The sequence below is a fragment of the Falco cherrug genome, chromosome 9, assembly GCF_023634085.1.
Source record: "Falco cherrug isolate bFalChe1 chromosome 9, bFalChe1.pri, whole genome shotgun sequence".
Classification (NCBI taxonomy): Eukaryota; Metazoa; Chordata; class Aves; order Falconiformes; family Falconidae; genus Falco; species Falco cherrug.
The window spans coordinates 28,715,643-28,737,312 of record NC_073705.1 but is presented as its reverse complement, the minus strand read 5'-3'; the positions used below and the strand labels follow the sequence as shown (position 1 = coordinate 28,737,312).

The following is a 21,670-nucleotide window of genomic DNA, read 5'->3' as shown; positions in this document are numbered from 1 at the left end:
AAAAAATGCTTAGCAGGCCTCGAGAGTATTTGCTTGACTTTCATTAAGCACCAAATATGAAAGCTGGGATACTGCAGATCACAGAGAAAAACACTGCATTACACTAGACTTACCAAATTGCTCTCTTAATAACTAATTGCAAACATACATGTCCCTGATTCTCTTTTGATATATAGCATAGCTAGGAAAAAAAAAATCATAAAAAAAAAAAAAAAAAAGATCTGTTCCAACTGTCATCCAGATCAAGGGTTAAAAAAGCAGTATGTATTTTTACCATTTTCCTTTTGTCACAAGTGTTCTTTCTAGGACACAAAGTACTACTACTGCAGATAAACACGTATATTTTAATGTTTTGCTTGCTTGCTTAGCCCCCTGTAGTCACTAAGTCACACTGGTTTCAAAATCACCCCCAAACCTTTCCACATTCAACATACAGATTAACAAAGAGACTAGTAAGCAATTCTACTTTAATGCTCTGGGACATTATATTGGTGTAAAGCCCTCTTAGTCAGCATTATTTAAGGATAGGATATGTCCTACTGAAAAAGCTACATTATTCTTTTTAACGTGACATTTGGATTTAAAAAAAAAAAAAAAAAGTCTTTAGAGAAAAGACATTCACTGAAAGGATCTGGCACATAACACACACAGTGCTTGATACATATGCTGCTAGCTTCTCTCCAGGATGGAACAGGTCACAGTTGAAGTGGGTAACAAGAGTCAACAAGGATTCAGAACAAATTCCAGAGAAATGAATGCAATTTTGCTATTCCAGAGAACTCTCTCAAGCAATGTGCATTCTATGCCCCTCCTACAGCATGTATCAGCATCAGAATGTGCACCAGTGATTCTACACCTAAATAAAGGTCATATTGGCAGCTAACTAGGACAGAGGGTCACACCTGATTTCATGGAAGCTAGACAGACTGCAGTCACCCCCACGTACCACACACCTGTACAAGTAACCACAGGTGTCAGCATGCCGCATCCTCCCTGGATCTACAGAACTGATCAGGACGGTGCCAGATGCTGGCCCTGTCATCCCTGTGTGTTGGACTTCGGCCCTTACTTAATACACAAACAAGGTAACAAACAATACAGAGCCCCAGTGGCTTCTGCTGCCTTGCTAGGAAAATAAAGCTGGAAATAACTTGTTCAGAATTGAAAGAGAAGAGCTGGTAGGGAAGGTTTATGCTAAAGAATTGTGAAGAAGTATGAAGGCTAACTTTTAAACAAAGATTGAAGTGTCTTATTAATAGAAATATTAAATGGAAAAGTAATCTTGACAAGAGAAATTTGAGACAGTAATATTTTTCCCAAAGCGAAAAGCAGAAGTTAAATCAGCTGTTAGCAGTACATGGGATTGGTGGTGGTGGTGGGTTGTTAGTTTAAAATTTCAAGTTTTTCAAAGGCTATTGTAAAGATTAATCCAACATTTAAATAGCAGTTTAAACCATGTATTGTTTCTGTACTTCACTAAAAAAATTACTTCTTCCAAGTAGCTTCAAGGTAAAATTTTGCCATCAACACCCAAAATCCCTCTTACTCCCAGTCAGCCTCTCCAGCACAATTCAATCCTAACTAAGAGTAAAGGGTTTCTAAATGTATGCAAACGGTGACCATTAGAAATATGAAACCTAAAAGAAATTTTGTGATCTAACATTCTTTCACATCTTGAACTAATTAAGCAAGAGTAGTACGCCACAGATTTTATTTAAAAAAGAAAACAAAATAAAACAAACAAGAAACCCTCATTCAGTGCTACAGTACAATCGCAAATCCAAAAAGCCATATTTGAAGTTTTCTGAACTACCAGACTTCCTCCTCTGGCTGCTTTTCTTTTTTTAAGTTGTGATTTATGGTAGGAAATATTAACAAAGAGCATGCAGTGATTCAAATCTAATTCAGCTTGGTTCATCACCCAAATAATTGCTACCTCTGAAATAAACTTCCCTGTTAGCTAACTTTCTCCTAAGTGAAATGAAGTCTAAATTGTATTGCAAATCCTCTAAGACTCCATAAATTTAACTGAACTTGCATCTCCACAGGCATCACTTACCACTAAACCCAAGAAGCAGGTAATAGAAGGATCTTTGGCCAAATGCTAAATTGGCCAAAATAACAGATTACCAGAGTTCTTAACTGCAAGTTAAACCTGTCTCAGTTTGCAACAACTCTTATTTGGCGGTGAGGTGAAGGTATTTGCCAAATGTACAAGTTGAAAAACACATTACTCCAAAGGGTTAAACCAAAAGTAAGTAAAAATTAACAGGAGATAAGCACACATGTTTAGTAAAAGACAGTTTTAAAAGGTCATAGTAAGTTGCTTTCTCTTACCCATTTCCTGGAGTACTGGAGCACCCTGGAGAATGACTCAGAGAGGTGCTGCCGGCACAAGGACTCTTCTTAGTGGATAAATCAAGCACACCGTCTGTAGAGACAGAAGAATGACTTCAGTGTTTGAAGAGGCAGGATCAGTCACGTTGTCCCTTGACAAAATAAGTCCTTTGGGCTAAAGTCATATTTAGCACACAGCATTTTCTATTTTATTTTATTTTTAAACAAACCAAGGCTTGGATTTGTTTGCTTGCAATTTGGCTTACAAGTGACTTCAACATAGTCCTCAGAAGTCACAAGAAAAATCAGCAAAATTCAAAGTGCACCTGTTACAAGAGTCAGAGAATAAAAGATGACCTACAAATGACAGTTCAGGATACATCACAGCCTATCACATTAACCCTCAGTGGTCCCGAAATGAGACAATCTTCAAATTCCTGAGATATCCCCCCTCTTAAAGGAGGGCTTTAAGCCAGTATTTGAATTTTTTTGTTGTTTTTTTAAATACGAATCTCCATAGGAAAATTCATAGAGAATTTCATATTGGAAACTAATTTTCAAATGAACACACACACACATAAACGTGAGACTCCTCCTCACCTGGCAGCTAGCCTGATCTTTTTTTCCGTGTCTCCAATGGGTTCCTACTGGCAAAGCTGCTGCCTTTCCCCTCTCTATTGTGCTATTTTACTCCCTCTCTTCTTCCATTCACCAGATTGTTTTTCCTGTTAGACTGCTTCTTCCATTCTCACTAATGGCACTTCCTCATGCTCACCCATGCTTCTCTGCAAGCCCTTACATAACTCTGCATTTCTAGGCAACTGAAAAGGGAGCACTTTTTGCTAGAAAAGCCTTGCTCCCAGTGTACTGAAACCACCTGAAATTCTGGTCGTTTTAAAAAGGGCAACATTGTCATAGAAGCAGCATGGCTTCTGGAAGCTTTGAAACGAGGAATTTCTGAGGCAAAGATAAATGAAACCTGTTGGTAAGGTAAACTAGAGACATTTCAGAGCTCCTTGCTCATTCCATCTAATCAAGTAAATACCACCCAACACAAGAACAATGTAAGATGGCTTCATATTGCTTAAAGTTCTCATTTGACATATGGAGAAAAAACATGATAAACAGTGAACTAGAATTAACTTACAGAAAGCTGTTCCACCCACTGCATTTGGGAACACACCATAACCCAAACTTAAGCAGAGAATTCGATTTTCCTTTTGAACAACACTTATGTGGCCACAAAATACACAGACTGGATCAAGTAGCACCTCCTTTTCAAGAGGCTATACTGAACAGCACAGGCTGCTGCCAGAGCACTGCATCCACACTTCCTCCGTCAGAAGGGTCATTATGACCTAGAAGTCTCCAAGGGCAAGTAGGGTCAGCCTCATACCCTGTGGAAAAGTTTACAACTAGCTGGGTTCCTCTTAACCCACTAGAAAGAAATACAACAATAAGCACCACTAGCAGTCTTTTATGACAGCCTCTTAAATCTCTCCCTAACCAGTTCGACAAAATCTCTTCCCAATTACTTTAAACGTAAATTGGAAAAAAATTACACCAAACAGATTACTCTGTAAGTTAATATGCACATGTTCTAATTCCACAAGTGTTATGAACATTATAAATGATCTTATAGCTTTTTCGTCACATGGTAGCTAAAAAAAAGTTCATGTATATGCTTTCTTCTTCACCATACAATCCTCCAATTAAAAAAAAAAAAAAAAAAAAAAGCAGCAGAACTGATTCTTTCCCTCTCTCTTTCAGCAAAAAGCTTCACAATGAGAACAGTTTAACGTTTATAACCGTAAATGCAAAGGACACTCATGAAATACATTTCTAAAATTTGCTAGAAACAAATGCCTGTCAGCTAAATGTACAGGTCCTTTGTAACTGATGTGTGATGACAACTTTCAGTAAGTACTCGATATGCAATAAGTGTCCAGATGCCCAAGCTGCATATTGTTGGACACATAAAATTAACCTTTTTACAAAAGACTTCATAAACCCAAGTTCAAAGAATAAAGGGATACCTATAGATGTGTATAGCTAGCAAAAGGCTTGTGTTTTTAAAGGCACCGTTTCCACTTGAGGATGGACAGCCTCTTTGTATTTGATAGAATGATTTCAGACACACATTTCTAAAGAAGGGTAAAGGGGCTAATTTTAATCCTATTGGTACGATACACTTATAACCTCTATTCAACAGTTTCAGAAAAAACCCCAATCCATACTATAGACACACAGAATTTGCTTGTTAAAAAAAACATTTGTGATGGAAAACAAGGTTTTCATATTAAAACAGGCTCTGCAACACTGTTACAAGTTATTCAATCTGTGCTGAGCAGAACAAGTCTATTTTTAAGGTAGAAAAGAGACATTCCTTCCAAACGCATAAACCTGGAAGTTTTCTACGGTTCATGGGTATCATTTTTCAGCCTTCACACAAAGCAATTTCTTACAGACTTTTTAAAAGATACTGTTTTCACACTATGACCAGAAAGAAAATCAATCAGTCCTTCGGTCAGACTGGGTACTCATCTTCAGAAAGGAGACAACATTATGGTTTTCATGACCATGTGAACTTGCCTTATCAGCAAGCATACAGTCTATTTTGGCAAACTGCTTCTTGCAGCTCCAAGAAGGGACAGCATAGTTGTCTCCAGAGTTTGGAGCATATCCACCCCCTTTGCCCTTCTTCAGAAGAATCACTCATGTCTATGGGCCTACATTATTTCAAGAAGTCTATTCTCTCCCAGCCACACCTAGCTAGTCATTATTTTATTGTAAAAAACATCTACCGCTTTTCCACTTTACATTTTATGTAGAAGTGCAGCTTTCTAATTATCTGGTTTTGCAACACGAATGCCATTAACGGATTGCCGTAGGATGCAAGACACTAATAAGAGTCCTACCTTGTTCACTAGGTTCTGACTGAGACTTTCTGACAGTAAGGTCCAGAGGTGAGTCTTGGTCAGCCATGAGAAGTTTGCTGAGCACAGGGTTCTGAGCAGTTGCAGCCGTGGGAGAGGAGGCGACCAGAGATGCTTTCAGCAGGCTTTGGTTCTTTGTGCTATTGGGCTGGCTGGAGTCCTGAGTAGAGCTATTTTTTGAGGTATATTCAGCAGCAAACTGTCGGATCATTCGCTGCATGATCTCACGGGCCACTAGGGGAATATTGGGGTCAGAGACCCTAGGACTGTCTGTAAATATTAGAGATTTTTTTTTAAGGAAGCACTTCAAGTAAAACAGCTTTTATATTAAGTCATTGTTTATTAAAAAAAATAAAAATGAGGTGGGGTGGGGAAGAAAGCCAAAGATAAAATCGTTTCTGTAGAAAAATGTACTTTAGTCTTAGAACAGCTGAACAAGAACCATTACCAATTCTGGTACAACCTTCCAAAAAATAACAACTTCCTAAGAGAAATATGCAATCTCATCTTTTGTTTTCAAATATAGATATATCTGACCTTTAAGAGGTGTGGAAATGGAAAGAAGAGCTAGACCCATGAAGAAAAGCACCAAGTAATGAAGCTCATTCCAAAAAAACTGAACAGGTTATTCAGTGGAAGAAATGAGTAACTTACCTGCACCTACAGAAGGGGAGAAAGGAGAATAAAGTTGCAGCAGTCCCCTACAAGTTTACTGAGAAATAAAGCCCTCTAGTTCTGATTCTTCAAAATAATTCACATGAAGATCAAACGTTCAAGTGTCTTCCATAACATTCTGTCTATTCCTTTTGACATTTCTATGATTGTTATCAATGCAGCATCAGGAATTACCCAAAGAATTTTCACATATACAAAAAACCAGTATGTGTCACATGAAAAGTAATTGTATTTCCAGAAAAGCTGCTAAATCTATTAGTAAGAAATGTGAAATGGAACAGGTAGACATTCCAATTTATTTATATGAAATAGTGTATAAATACAAAGGTATTTGGGGATGTGGGTAACCCAATCAAATCCATAACTCTAAATCACAGAAGCTAAGTCCTGCCACTTTGCCTCAAAAACTGATTGTATTCTCTGGCCAGATTTTGGTTTTTTGTTGTGTTTGTTTAAAACAAACAAACAAACAGAAAAAAAAAACAAAATCCCAACTCACTCACCCAAACAAAACAACACAACCACACAACTCCAGAAATGGCTCAAAAGGCTTGATTTTCTATTTCTGAAGAAACATTCAGAGAAAATTGCGCAGTAGAAGACCCAACAAATGTTTAAAAGCAGCTCTCCAAGGGAACAACAGAAAAGTGTTTACTTCCTCTTTAAAGAAATTGCCCAGGTTGAAAGGTAATCTATTGAGACTGAACTATTAGAAGCATTAGCAAAATCATCTGTGGGACATTTCAGTGTTAAATTTGCCTTTTGCCCCCATTTTTGTCAAAAGTGCATCAATCCAACAAACCAGCTTTAGTTATCTGTAAAGGATGACTGACATGAAGGTTTGAGCATGGAGTTGCCCACAAATCAGAGAGCAGCAGTAAGCAGCTACTATGTCTCTTGATGAAAAACCATTCTGAGCTTTAAATGCTTACCAAGCCCAAATTCTTTCCTGCTAAGCACAGCTTTCTAAAGCTAAGACCTTAGACAGTCACCGTGCGTATTCTTATAGGGGTATAATAGCTGTAAACTTCTATTTATGTCAATAGGTAATCATTTTCTTGTAAAATCTACAGGATGTTTTATTGTTGCTAAGGTTGAGGCGCGGGAGTTTTAAGAAGCTGCCAAGAATTAAATTTGGGTACATTTATACTTCACTTTCTTCCCAAATTATCCACAAAGACACAAGCCTGGAGAAGCGTGGGGGCTTTCTTCCACTGTAGTGACATTTATTCCATTTTCTAACCTCTCTACTATAACTTGCTGAAGGACCTATGAAAGGCTCTAGGAAAGCCCAGAAGGGCACAAACGGATGGCATGATCACAGTGATACCAACTATTCAACATGTGCTTGTAGCACATACAAGGGTGGCTGGCAGGAATGCAGAGCTCTATGGCACCTGTGTTTTCTGAAGAAAAATCATGACTTTACTGTGCACCCATGTTCATATGTACAATTTGGTAATGCTTACAGCTGAACGCATTTCCAAATTCAGGTAGAAAATACTACATATGTCTATGGCCATGCATCTTTGTAATGCACAACTTCAAGAATCATCACAGAGTGACTATCGAGAGCTTTCTAGTGCTGCTCAAGACAAACTCACTAACTTGGGACACAAAACTCAATTTCCAAGCAGAAGGGTAGTTACGTAGCACATTAAAGGCTTCTTGTTTAATATAAAACCTGAACACTAAGGATTAAAGCTGTTCAAAAGCGAGCTGAAAATATTTGCTGGTGCTTCTGCAGCATCACTTGAAGTCAACCAGATGTTTATTTTGACTCTACATGTCTAGATATTTTTTGGAAAAAAAAAATAAAACTAACTAAAACATAGAAGTCCTCAGAGAAGAAAAATACAGCAAATATTTATCGGCTACAAAGAGTCTAAAGCAGTACCTCAAGAGTTTTAAAACCTTAATAGCTTTTTTGTGTTTTATCTACACTGAAATCTTAAAAGAGCAGTATCAAACAAAAAAAAAGTAGGATTTCATTAAACCATCAAAAGAAGGTCCTATCCTGACACAAGGTAAAGGAAACAGGCAACTAGGTACTACCACTCTGCTTTCACTGGAAAGTAAGAATATTTGAAAGAAGCGTTACTGAGTCAGAGTGATGTGGGCATAAAGCAGAGAGAAAGTACGTAAGATTAATGGACGGTAAACTTGTTCAGGAAGTATGCTGATCTTGCTAATTACCTACGTATGTTAAGTATATGAGTGCACGTCCTTGATGCGCAACAAGCATCTGCTCACAGAACATCTGCATTTTGTCTGATCTGCCTGAGCTACAATATACCAGTCTCAAATGTTGCTAGCAATAAGGATGGAAAGGAAAAAAAAAAAAAACAACCCAAACACAACTAATGGGTGGCATGAAGCCAAGAAAGCCCAGCATCTCTGAACAACGTAGGAGTATCAGAGTTCTACCACTTGTGTCCTCTTTGGTATGACAGTGCCTGGGGATCTTATGACAATGGCACGAATTAGAATAACCTTTCAAGAAATCTAAATACAGCCAAGCTTGGCAATGATTTATTAAGGAAACTTCCTGCCAGGCTTCTTCCCCTCCCTTATTACTCTTGCACCAAGCACAGCCTCGCCAGAGGAAGGAAAGCAAGAGCATATTAAAAAAATTCTCAAAGATTCTTCGACATCTGAAGTGGTTTCATTATCTTCATTCTGTGCTTCTGACCACGGACAAGGTGTTAAACTCCCCACTGGCATACTACAGTAGCTGGCAATGGTTTTCCAACAATTAAGAAAGTATGCATTTCTAATAAGACACACATGCAGGTCATAAATAAAAATCTAAAAATGTTAAAGGGATTGAAGTCTTTAATAAACAAACTGAAAGTGATGGAAGTGCAATTTTTTCTCTCACCACTACAGTAATATGGAAAAAAGTGTATTTTCTCTAGATTTTTGTTTTCTTAAATCCCTTCCAGGTTTAGAGATAGGATAAATTTAAAAGCAAAAGGAAACCTTAACCTTCAAAGAAAAAAAAAAAAAAACCCAAACACTGAAGAGGACTTGGAATAAAAGCATAATCTCAGCTATCAGTAGTAATGCAATAACTATCCTTCCTACCATCCCACATACTTCTATACTTTATGCAGTACATCACAACATATAGTTTGTATTTATTCATTTGAGTCATAAAAGACAGGTTAAGATACTGTTATCTGCTTAAAACACCTTTAAATATTTTGATCACTAGGAAGAAGAGCTGAGGACTGGCTACAGCAATTACCAGTTCGTTAAACTGAAGCCTTGCATTGTCCCCCAGCAGACATGTCAGAATTACTGATTTGGCAGATTTTCTCACACATGGGTTAGACTGATAAGTACAGTCTACTTCCATTCAGGATGCATTTTGAAGCAACCTCTGGATTCCCATTTTTCAGACTGGTAGAAAACAGTGAAATGAGTTTTGTGCCTTCCTAAGAGCAGTTTAACTGATATAACTCTCCAGAAGAGGTTTTGAGGATTTTCTAGCATTGAGCTACTGTTATTCCTCTCAGCATATTCTACAACACTGATTTTTCCAATTCCTTTGCTCATCACATTTTGAATTCTCCATATACCCCCCCACCCTTAGCACTATTCCAACAATATTTTATACTGTGGATTGCTAGAGGTGGAGTAGGTAATCACTACAGACCCTAGTGAGAAGACTGCTGACCTTTAAGAAAAACTGCACTAGTACACATCCCATTAAAAAAAAAATAAATTAAAATTACCTATCTACTACCACCACTGCCACTTGCCCTTTCTTCCAAACAGCCCTCTCACCTAAACATTGGTTTCAGGGCAACAGTTCTGCTGGGTAAGAACTGAGTCATTCCTCCAAAAGTGCAAAACACCAGTGTTCTCATGGAGAGATTTGTTTTAGAGTTAAACATGTTACACTCTCTTCCTCTGACACAAGCCCACACTGTTGTATTGCTACATCATTTGAGAGTCAATATTTGCTCTTGATAAATATATATATAAAATTAGACAACTGAGAAATACTGCACACACAATGACAACTTGAACGTCAGATCTTTGATACCTGCATTGCATGCAAAAAGACCAGCAAGAGATATCATTTCCCCATCCCCATTAAAACCAACCTTTTCTGTAAAAGACTGCATTGAGGAACTCTTCCGCTTGCCTTTCAAAACGAATGATTTTTGCTTGCTCTTGTCTAAGCAGAGCTTCTTGTCCAGCTTCCGAGGCTGGCTCATCCAGACTGACTAAGTGTTCCTGCAAAGATATTTAATATTTGTAAGATCTTCCTGACTCCAAAATTAATGAAGTTCCTTAAGCATTAAATAGTTCACTAAATTCAAAACTTTGTTAGGCACTCAGCACAGAGTTGAATCTACTAAAATGACAACCTTATTTTTGACTGCTCCAGAACATTGTACTTTGTCCTGTTTTCTTGTTGTAAATGCAGCAGAAGCCTGTAAGATTTGATAACATTACGGGAAATAAAAGGCCAGTATAAAGAAGAAGATACAGATATTTTACAACATTTGGCTGCAAATTTCACATCTTGCACTTGTTCTTTGGCTATTATTTAGTTCCAAGCAAGAACTGTCGAAGGCAAAACACAGGAAGTTCTCCTTACTCTACACAATGTTCATGCAAACTGAGCAACAAATGACCAAGCATTAGCGACAAACAGGTCCTTTTGTGAAAAGGCTCAGTAGTAGCTACTTTTAAGAGAAATAATCTTAAATTAGCTGCTTACAACATCTGTAATGAATTAAAATTCATTCTATCTCTTACAGCTGGAAGCAACTGAGTTACTACAAGAATATTTCAAACCACGTATTTTAGGATAGTTAAATTGTGTGAGATGCCAGGAGAAATTACTCATTTTAAATACAACTCAAGAAACGAGAAGACAATGGTTACAAAAACATGAAAACTAAACACTTGGTTTCCCTCCCCAGACACACAACCCTTTTCTCATTTCTTTCAGTTTAATGCCTTGCTCCTGCTTTAGAGAACGATTTCTTCTCTGGCCCTCTCCCTCCACTTCCATTTTGAGCTATATTAAAGTTACTTGTATTTACCTACTGCAGGAATGCATACACAACCACTCTTTGGGTTTAGGGAGTGTTTTGTTTTGTTAACCTTTACAAGGTATCAGTTACCATAATATCTACATTACGTCTGGGTTTTGGGCCTCTACTGTACAAGTTGATTTCAGGTTCATATCCTTATGGGATTAGAAGGGAAGGAAAGAACTGGCAATTCATTTATAATTCACAATAAATGAAAACAAGAAGTCATTCTAAAGTTTGTGCTGTCTCAACTTCAAGAGATTTCATGAAGCAAGGTTACATAACCAGCCCATAGTAAATTAACGAACACAGCAGTCACGTGAACTACGTGCAAAGGGTAATAATATGAAATGCTGTGGACTCTGGCCTGAACCACACAGGCTCTCACCTCAGGTTTGTAATTCAACAGCTTCCAAAAGTTCTCTATCAAAAAGTAAAGGGAGGTACTGTACCAGACTGGGTACAGAGACAAGGCAGTATTTCATGCTAAATAAAAAGATGAGGAGCGTGCGATGACAGGAGAGTAAAACAACGTGTTTGCTGTGAAGGTAAGGGCCTGAGGAAGTAAAGGCCTCACAAAGTGACTGATGCTTTCTTCCCTACCAGAGATTCCAGGCTTGCTCTCAAACCTGCTGGCTCTCACAGGAAAGATTAGCTTTTTTTTTTAGATAGACTTAAAGAATAAAAATTTGAACTGATGGATTAACTATACTAACAGCATTCACCTCTGTGCCAGGTACTCCTGTACCAGTAACCAGTAATAGTGCTCCCACGGTTCATTAGCATTTTACAAACCCACTGAAAATGCAGTTGTACTTTTCTGATACTTAAAATATGTGAAGTATCTGTACAGGATTTCATAATAAAAATACTTGTGGAGAATAAGCTCAATATTTTTATAGGAGTTACTCTTCAGGTGAGACTTCATAGAGCATACTTGCATCCTCTTTTTGAAACTGTGTTTCTGCATCCAACAAAGTTTAATGCAGGATCCGTCCTAGTTACTGACAGTCATTCTGAGTCAAGCTCCATTATCTTTTAGGCATTATCAGGCTAATTGTAAACCCAGCTTACCAGTTTGTGTAAAAAGCAGACATTTGTGCAAATTTAACTAATAACAGAAGTAATCTAGGCATACAGAACTGTTGGAACAATCACTGGAATATTTAAGCATTTACAGACAAACTGCTTTAAGTTTTACTTTAAAAGGAACCTCTGCAAACTGATGCCCAGAGATTTGGCTAGATAAGATCCGCTAGAGTTAATTAGCATCCTCTAGCTAGAGTCCCACAAGCCATCGCAAAAAACCTTTCTTTTAATTCAAGAGACAAACAGAGAATTCAGAATTGAAGGAAACATTACCCCTTCAACCTGATCTGATACTCTGCCCTTTGACAGACTATAGCTCTGTAAGAAGCCTAGAACAAAAATAACCCTTGGCCAACACAATGCATTTCAAATATTCCTAGTACTTTTTACAACTAAGACAACACATAATAAGTACCAGCCTAGCAGCTTGGTGGAAACAAAGTTCATAAGCGGCATGTCCATGTTATATACAGTTATATAAGAGAGTCGGATTTAACCTTGTGCACAGAAAAGAAAAATCTCCAGCTATTTTCTGATATCTGCAGTACAGCACTGACTACATGAGTCAAAATATACTGGAAAGATTTCTGTTTATTGCATTTTTTTACTATTTTCTTATCAGTTATGTCACCATCATACCAGCAATTTTTGCAGCTGGTTCACCCCTAGAAGGAAACCAAGTTTCTACATCTAATATTTGATTGTGATTGCTATTCAAAGTCAACTCCCAGAAGTGAAGGGTTTTTTGTTTGTTTTGGGGAGTGGGGGTACGTAGTTGGTTCAGTTTTTTGGTATCTTGTTGTTGTTGCGGTGGGTTTTTTACATCTTTTTTTTTTTTTTTTTTTTTAAAAAAACATCGTGCGCTGTTTTTTCCTAATAACAATTATTTGGATCTACTATCTTCAGGCTTACCCTCTCACTCTGCAGTCCCAAATCACATCAAAGTTTTCAATACCAACATGTAGGCAGCAGAAAGAAGAAAAACCTATCAATATTTAGATAGCATTGTCACTGGTTACAAATACCCTGGGAAAAAAACAACCAGTTAATTTTACATAGTGTTCATAATGCAGGATTCATTCTATTCTCTTTGTGCTTCTCTTCAGGTGGGAACCATGCCCCAGAACATCCCTGGAATCCCATCAGTGAACATGCAATACTCCTGTATTGAACAATATAGCTTCAGGAAAAGATACTTGGAGTGGTTTGCACATGCTGCGAAAGGGCTAAAGCTCTTTTTATACATTAAGATATACAGCACAACTACACAATTAAGTCAAAGAGCCTTAGAAGTACAGACCTCAGGTTTTCAAAATGCAAGGTCAGTGTGTGACCTTGAGAGACCACCTAATCCTGGACAGCCTGGCCTTGTCAGCATTAGTGTTGGACCCTCCTTGCAGGAAATGCTAATACAGCAATTCTAAATGCTAAACTGCTGTCACAAAGAGAAAGGTATGATGCAGGCTGGTTTTGTATAGATAGGGCAACAGCAGCTTCATGTTTAAGCCACAGGCTGCACACAGATGGAGCAGGAAGTGTCCACAAGCCAGAATAGTACGAGATAATTCCTCTTCATCTTCAAGGAGAAAATGGAGGAAGGCTTCCCACAGACCACCCATGGCTGACTGGCCAACCCATGGACCCTAGGGATACAATGCAACCTCCCACCCCACTGCAAAATCAGACACAAAGTAAGAAATGAATGTTTCAGTATCCCTAGGTTGTCTTCTCCAACACTTCATTTTTCTTAAGACTGCACAGTTTTTTTAACTCTTAGCCAGTACAAGGGAGAATAATCTACTATTTTCTGTAGACAAGCCTTAAAGGCAGCAGAGACTGTCTTTTCTCCTACCTTCAAGACCAAGTCATTCTTGTTGCTTTTATTTCAATGCTATTCAGTTTGTTTATACTGCTACACCCTGATGAAGCTTCACCTGCATTTAGGCTTTCCTCTTCAGATATTAAGACAAATGCCTCTCTTGATATAGCCCCAAAAATAGTTTACTACTTTTACAGTGCTATCACTTTTCAGACACTTGTAACTCAACAAAATAAGTCTGTCTGTCCTATTTCACAAATTTACAGAGAGATAATTTTCATTTTTAAGCATGTCCTTCAAAGCATTCACAACTGTTCCCAGCTTGGCATCAACTGAAAACTCAGATGGTTTAATTAGTTTTAAGACATCCCTCACTTACTGAACATGCATACTTTTGTAGTAAGAAACAGTATTATTTCCTTATTAAGATGACTGCTGTCAGATTTATCAAGTTCAAAAGAAATTTAATGTAGCTGATCCATAGATATTGAGTATTATTTATTACCAACAGTAGTGTGTGAGAAAAAAAATAATCATTGGAAATACAATATGCTTGCATTGATATTCATGCACAAGCAAAACTATAACCCTGCATTACTACTAAACACTGCTGGAGATTTTCTACAACAGCCTCTTCAGGTTTTAGCCTCCATATCAAATTATTTTAAAACCACCCAATAGAAAATTGACAGTCTAAATGCTTGAGTTTTTAAAAGTGATGAAATCCATTAAAAATGTTTTAGAGCATCTTCCAGCACACTTAGGAGCTCTGCACACAGTTTAAACACATTCTAAAGCCATCAAAAATTGTAAGAGTTCTGCAGCTTCAACTCATTTTCATGTATTTCTTTTGCCATCTTCAATTATGCTATGAGTTAACACTTTAAATTATAATGGTAGCTTCTCTTCAGAATTATTCAGACACTTACCACAGTTTATGTCTTACTGTTTATGTTCCTCCATCATGAAAGGACACCAGATTCAGAGGCTGTTATTATGACTAATCATAATCAAGTAATGGAATGATATTACCTTTCAGATGTTTGTGTAAAGTAACTACTTACAAGCTTTTAGAAACATCCAATCATATCAGAGTAACTTTGAATTTTAAAATTACTCCTTTACATGCTGTACCCTACCACACTTCTTCACAACTGAAAGAATCACAAGCGGTCCTTACACTGAAGCCCAGGTATTTTATGGTACTTTGAAGACCAGACTCAACCTTCTGCCATCAACAGCATGAAACTCCAAAATATGCTCCTAGAAGTCACTTTCTCTCACTATTTTTGTAGCTTAAATGTATCTACAAAATAGTTAATATGCTTAGAAGTATTATCCCTCTTGTTCTGCTCTCACCAATGAGATTAGTTGTGATATCCTCCCCCCCCTTTTTTTTTTAATACATATGAATTGCTTCACGTAGCTTTACATTAGTGTTTTCTTTTCCAAATGCATATACTCAGCTGAATCCTCTTTAAGGATTCTTTTTCTAATTTCCCCCTCTTATTACTGGTGCTTTCTTCTGGCTTTATCTATCTGCATCTTTTCTAAAAAAAATAAATATCTTAAACTAGGCTTGAGCTCCAGCTATAAGCAAATTACATTGGAGACACCCTCATTTGATACAAACATTCTACATGAAGCCACAGATTTCCTCTGTAATGATAGCTCTGTCACTCTATTTAACAAGTCACACTGAAAAATTAAGAACCATAATTAAAAAGAGGTAAGTCAAATACACTTAAAGTTCAGTTCATCTGAATTGATAGGTCTTCTCTGTACCACAACCTTTTAGAAGGAAACGCTTCATTAAAAAAAAAAAAAACCCAAAACAAAAAAAAACCCACACAAACCAAAAACTCCAACCACCTTGCAAACTATACTACCTTAAATGTTCCCTCTGAAGGATAAAGCCCACAAGCAATTGAGAATTACCACATTTGCAGATCATCCAAATAAGAATTCACTGGGTTTGGACCCATAGAACCCAATCTACCTCCTCTCACTACAAGCAGGCTGCTAGAGCTGCTGTGTCTTTTTTGTCTTTCATGCCCATCAATGCACCCATGCAGAATTGCACCCACATTAATAACCTGATAGAAGCTCCTTAGGTAACTAGTTGTTCCCTGATCATACCATACTGAAGCAATTGTGTATTCTGCATTATATCATTGAAGAAAAAAATGTATATTTCTAAAAGCTTTACATTGTTGCACATAACCCTCTGGATTTGGGCAAAAATATTCTGGGAAGATTTCAGCTCCTTACTTTGTATTTTATTATCCCTTTCAAATGAAGACTCTTAAGTCCATTTCTCTATCAAAAACTGTCTTGTATTTTGACTGCCAAAAATTCCATGCATTTGCTCAGTATTTGCAAGTAGAACTACGGCTACAAATAAATTAATCTTTTCAGAATACTTCAGCAGATGGTTCTCCATCCTTTGAAGAATTCATGTAATTGAATCTGATTGCTTGTAAAAGTAAGAACCAACATCACCGATATGGGTGGGAGAGCAAGCGTAATTTTTTCCCCTTAAAGAGCTCTGCCAATAAACTAATCTTGGCCTCCGATTCTCAACCTGCAGTCCAGAACTCAATTCTCCTTAAGCACAACTACTGGTCTCCTAAGTTACAGGTAATTCTTACGGGCAAATGAAATCCAGAAAAAAACCCGTGAAGATTTGTACTGGTTTTGAACTTCTCGGATCAGGTACCTATATGTCACTGAAAGGTGAAAATCAAGTACACTGATAATTATTCCACTAATCCAAAAGGAGGTATTGGTAGAGATGTACTCATTGGAAAAAAAGGCCAGCCATAGCGCCACAATGTTGTAATATGTGGTTTGTGGCTGTCTTGCTCCCAGCTACAACATCAATGACACACTTTTTAATTCTGTGACCCAGCAGTACACAAGCACAAACCCAAATCATTCCACCCTGCCCAGTTCTTTTCCTAAAAAGGTAAGAGGATGCACATGAACAACAACAAAAAAAAGCAGAATAAAGGATGTAGCACAGAAAGCACAACGGCTACCAATTCGTGTACAGAAACAGACAGGTTTTAGCAGTTACAGTAGACTGAATCTGCAACTCCCTAAAAAGAAGATATCTCTAAAATAAAGATATCAGTACAGAAGTTAAATAGCAGATATTTCAAATAAACTATTACCATTTCTAATTTAGTTCAGTCCATCAGATGAAGACTGCCCATCATTTGGCTAAATACCAAATGAAGTTACAAGCTTTTTTGTAACAATTAAGTCTCTGGTGTTTTAATTCAAATTATGATGTTAAATCCATACTATTTGAAGGCTCCCATAAACAAGTCATATTTAACTCTGTATTGCAAACTAATGACATAAGCAACAGCCAGCAGTGCAGCAATTTGGTGTACCCCCAGAGGAAAGGAAGCACTCCCACTCTGCCATCTCTCTCAGTGGACATACAAGAACTCACTAGGTCTAAAAGGACCCATATTCTTCCCTTAAAAACAAAACAAAACAAATAAACCAAAAAAGCTCCAAAAAGCCAAAACCAAACAGAACTGATATAGAGGCTGGGGGGCAGGAAGGAGAAAAAAACCCACCAACACCAACATCCCACCCACCCCCCAAAAAAACACAAAAACCCCCACAACCAACCTAGAAAAAATCCTGTATACTCCAAGGAAGCCCTGTGCCAAGCATGAGGAGAATCACCAAGATTAAAAGAGAAGCCACAAGTCTGATTTGAATGGACTGGTTCACCACCTGTCCCCACTCCCCCAGCCAATGATCCCTGGTCATGCAGCACAGCAGCATGCGTACAAAGCTCTCTGCTGTCCCTGTTTATCAATCAGCTGTAAAAAAACCCATATGGTTTAAACAGGTATTTTTGGCTACTGAAAATGTAAAGTGACACAAATTGCTTGGGTTTTATTTATAAAAATTATCCTGCTCCAGCCCACAGTGGCTGACTGACACTACCACAGCCTTTCTTAACTCACATTTCTCTCCAGCCTGCTCAGAACTCATAATCCCTTCACCTAGCACCTTTGCCTAGTGATGCTGCACAGCCCTGTGTGTTCTGTGTCAATCTGTACACAATCCTTAAGCCTCCTTAGACCCCCGATGCCAAAATACCATGGAGCACAACAGATGTGACCACATCTGCATCTTTTCTTTTAGCCATTTAAAAGCTACCACACAGTACAATGGAAAACCATGTGAGGATCTTAACATAAATGATAACTACCACTAGCATAAGGAATACGTTCCCAGTCTTTCAGCAATACTCACAATCACGGACTACACTTCACTATGTAAAACTAGAAAGAAAAGCTTAGCAAAGTACATGAAAATATAAATAGTGGCATCTCAGCTTCTGTCTAAAGGTTGTATAGAAGCCTGAAAACTATACGGTAGGTATTTGTGTTCTTACTTTTTATCTTCACCTAACAATCACAGATTTTCAGGGGCTTTATTTTAGTTACAGTGGACCTATGAGGACAACTGAGATGTAAACAGTCTTTTTGAAGATCTACCCATACACTGTTAGATTCTCCCATACCACAACCAGTCTCTGACCCTACCACAAGATAAATTTCTGAATCAATTCAGTGACTGTGCTAAACACTGAATTTTGTCTTTTTGTGAGATGACATAAGTCAAACAAGACAGAACTCCTTACAGCACAAGCATCCACACAGCTTACCTGCTACCACTGTCAGTGAAAGAAAGTATTATGCCCTACATCTGGTGTAAATGCAAGCATTCCTAACCCTCCTCCCATGCCTTAACTAAAACTGTAATACAAAACCAAGCATAATCTGGCAACATGACAAGTATCACTGTCGGCAAGGTACTTCTTTTATGAACAAGCCACGCAGCTAAACATGTTAGCTGCTGCAGAGGAAAGAGTGCTTTTGCTTCATCCCTAAGTTGATAGAGATCCACTCTGCGTGTTACTTTACATTGTGCAGGAAGAAGTAGTAGTTACAAGTTCTGGCGAATGAAGTTTTGCCAAGACAGATGAGCCTTCCTTCCTATGCTATAGAACAATCATTATTTCAACACATGGCCTGAGCAACAATCATGTATAGCACGATAGCCTTTGTTTCATATGCAGCTATAATCTCGTTAAGAAAACAAACTGCAAGTTTATTATGTTGGCAAAGCTGACTTGTCCACATTTAGGCTCTGACTTGGTTATAAACAAGCATAGTACAAAACCTACCATACATATTAGACCTTTAATAAAAGGATACGGCCCACTGGGAAAGAGATTCCAAGATACAGAACAAGACTCTAGGTTGTTAAAATGGACCACATTTCCATACTGAAGATAAGCCCAGCATCTGACTGTAGTAAACATGCACAAGGCACAGTTTGGCCCCCTTGGGAAAGGTATCATGATCCCAACAAGATCTCTTACAAAGAACTCAAAAAAACCAAAACAAACAAAAAACACTAAACAGAATGAGTCACTACACAGAGAGGAAAAAAAATATCTGCATCACACACCACAAAGAAAAAGTTGCAGAGAAGAGGCAAGACTGTTCATTACCTTGCACTATTTTAATTCAGAAAGCCTTTTTTTCTGAAGGAGGGGAAAGGGGTAGGAAGTACAGTTTTTCTATGTTCAGTTAACTAGAAACAGCAAACTCCCTCCCTTTGTCCCTCCCCTACAACTACTAGCTTCACACATCTGCATTGTTACCTTCACTTTTTCTCTTCTCAGGCAGCAGAAAAGACAATTTTCATCAAAAGACCAATCAGAAACACCTTCAGGCTCACAGTCTGTAAATCAGAGGAATAGCAAATTACTTCATATTCATAAACCGCGACACAACTGGAGCCAAAAGAGAAATGCCGAATTAAAGACCTGTTTCACAACATTCTTGCCTGCATTCTGAGGATGCAGACTTCATTTCGGCCATTTTTCTAAATCCCCAGATTACCAAACTGTATACATTTTATCTATGCACAACAAATCTGTTTTTCTGAGCACTGCCAAATACACTCCCAGCTACATAAAGATGAACGCACACTCATTAGTAATTTTAGCCAATATGAAACTAACTGTGAGCGCTGCCTGGGGGAGGGGGGGAAAAAAAAAAAAAAGCAGAAATCACCACGGTAACACACATTTTCTAGAGGCAGAGCTGGGGCTGCTTCTGTCATTAGAAATGCAGAACAAGATACAAACATAGAGATTGAATACCTTTAAACAAACTGAGATCTTTTAATAATCCAGGTCCAAACAGGCCTTCTAGAATACTTTCAAACCCTAAAAGCAAATAAAAGAATTGTTAGCTTTCTAGATTAAGTACGTCACTACAAGAATATTCACAATAGCAGTTCTATATTTATCTGTTCCAAGAACAGAACTCAACGTGTTTTCTCTAAGTATTACAAGAAACATGGGTCAATTGTGATGACTGAATTACTGACAAATCATAGCACAATCTAGAGTCCATCGACTCCTGTACTTTTGTAAATAGCTAGGTTAAAAACAGAGAACATTACCACATTGAAATAAACCATTTTGAAAAGAAAATAGGAAGCTGTACATTCTACAACATGACCAGGTAGTTTCTATATGAAAAAAATTCTCTCGCCTAAATCTCCAAACTAAAATAAGGTACATTTTCCCAATTTAAAAAAAAACATACATTCTTCCATCTGAGTGGCATTCAGTTACTTTTCTGAATTTCAGCAAATGTTAGAATCTGTGTTTCCAGAAGAGTTACAGGATTGAGGAGATAAAATTCAAAAGGAAAGGGATTCAGCAGTGCCATGCCACTAAGGAACCAATTTCCAATCGCAGATCCACACCTAAGATACACAGTGCGATCTACTTCAATGCCATGATTTATGCCTCACTTAAAAGAAGTCTAACCAATTTTAGTTTATTCCAAAAGAGGAAAAACCTTTACCGAAATTACTGCCATTATTTGGAAATGTTAAATCAATATTACACTAAACCCCTGCTGGCAGTAAAATCTACAGAGCTATTAACTACGCAATACTGTGAGTAGACAGGTTAGCAGAGTGAATATGAAAAGTACAAAGAATACTTTAAGGGGGACAGACAAATTCCACCTGCTTATAAAAATGGGTTCCAAATATGACCATAAAACTCAAGGCTACAACTTACTGTATGGCGTCTCCCCCATTTAACACTTTTGCTTTGTAGGTTTAGTAACAGTTTGCATACATCTAGGTGCAGCTTCTCCTACTTGCCTAAATCTTTTGAGAGGCAGAGGAAATGATAAAAAAAAAAAAAAGACACAAAAATACAGTTTCAAATTTAGAGAAACTTGCAGGGTGAATCAGGGACAGATAAACTACCTGAAATAGTCACTTTAAGAAAACAGTCGAAATCTAAATGATCACATGCCATGAAGGAGATCCATTATTCCATTGCAAAAGAGCAGTCATTCTAAAATAACTCTGACTTTATACAGACCTAATATCAAAGCTATCTTTTGGAACGCATACCTCAAAAGGAAAGGACAAGTAGCATTACACCCCCTCCCCGGGTGTCAGCAAGAGTGCCAGAGCACTAGCATCTTCAGATATCAGATTCAGAACCCTAGAGAACTGGCGGCCTGTAACACAACTTAGATGGCCGAAGTATTGCTGGGGTACGCCACCATCCTTGATCTAATATCAGAGGCTGACACTAAAAATCTAATCTCAGAAAGGACCAAGCAAAGAATAAAACAAACCCAACCAAACAAAAGAAAACAAACAAAAATTGAGTGACG

At 37.8% G+C, this 21,670-nt stretch overlaps 1 protein-coding gene across 13 annotated transcripts in view; it reads right to left on the bottom strand.

Annotated features, from left to right (window-relative positions):
* LCOR (ligand dependent nuclear receptor corepressor) overlaps nucleotides 1-21,670 on the bottom strand; it is an 81,281-nt gene that overhangs the window by 29,645 nt on the left and 29,966 nt on the right. For 6 of the 13 annotated variants that reach the window (XM_055719916.1, XM_055719915.1, XM_055719919.1 and 3 more), the window contains 3 exons: nucleotides 20,122-20,187; nucleotides 19,618-19,697; nucleotides 2,338-2,431 (listed from right to left, as the gene is read on the bottom strand). Coding sequence is in view for 6 of the 13 variants with exons in the window: in XM_055719909.1 (XP_055575884.1) it covers nucleotides 2,338-2,431; nucleotides 5,256-5,543; nucleotides 10,064-10,196; nucleotides 19,618-19,697; nucleotides 20,122-20,187 (661 nt within the window). In the remaining 7 variants the exon portion in view is untranslated. Of the gene's footprint in view, nucleotides 1-2,337; nucleotides 2,432-3,484; nucleotides 3,735-5,255; nucleotides 5,544-10,063; nucleotides 10,197-19,617; nucleotides 19,698-20,121; nucleotides 20,188-21,670 lie in introns of those variants that run through there. The other 7 variants (XM_055719909.1, XM_055719921.1, XM_055719913.1 and 4 more) reach the window with 4 other exon arrangements.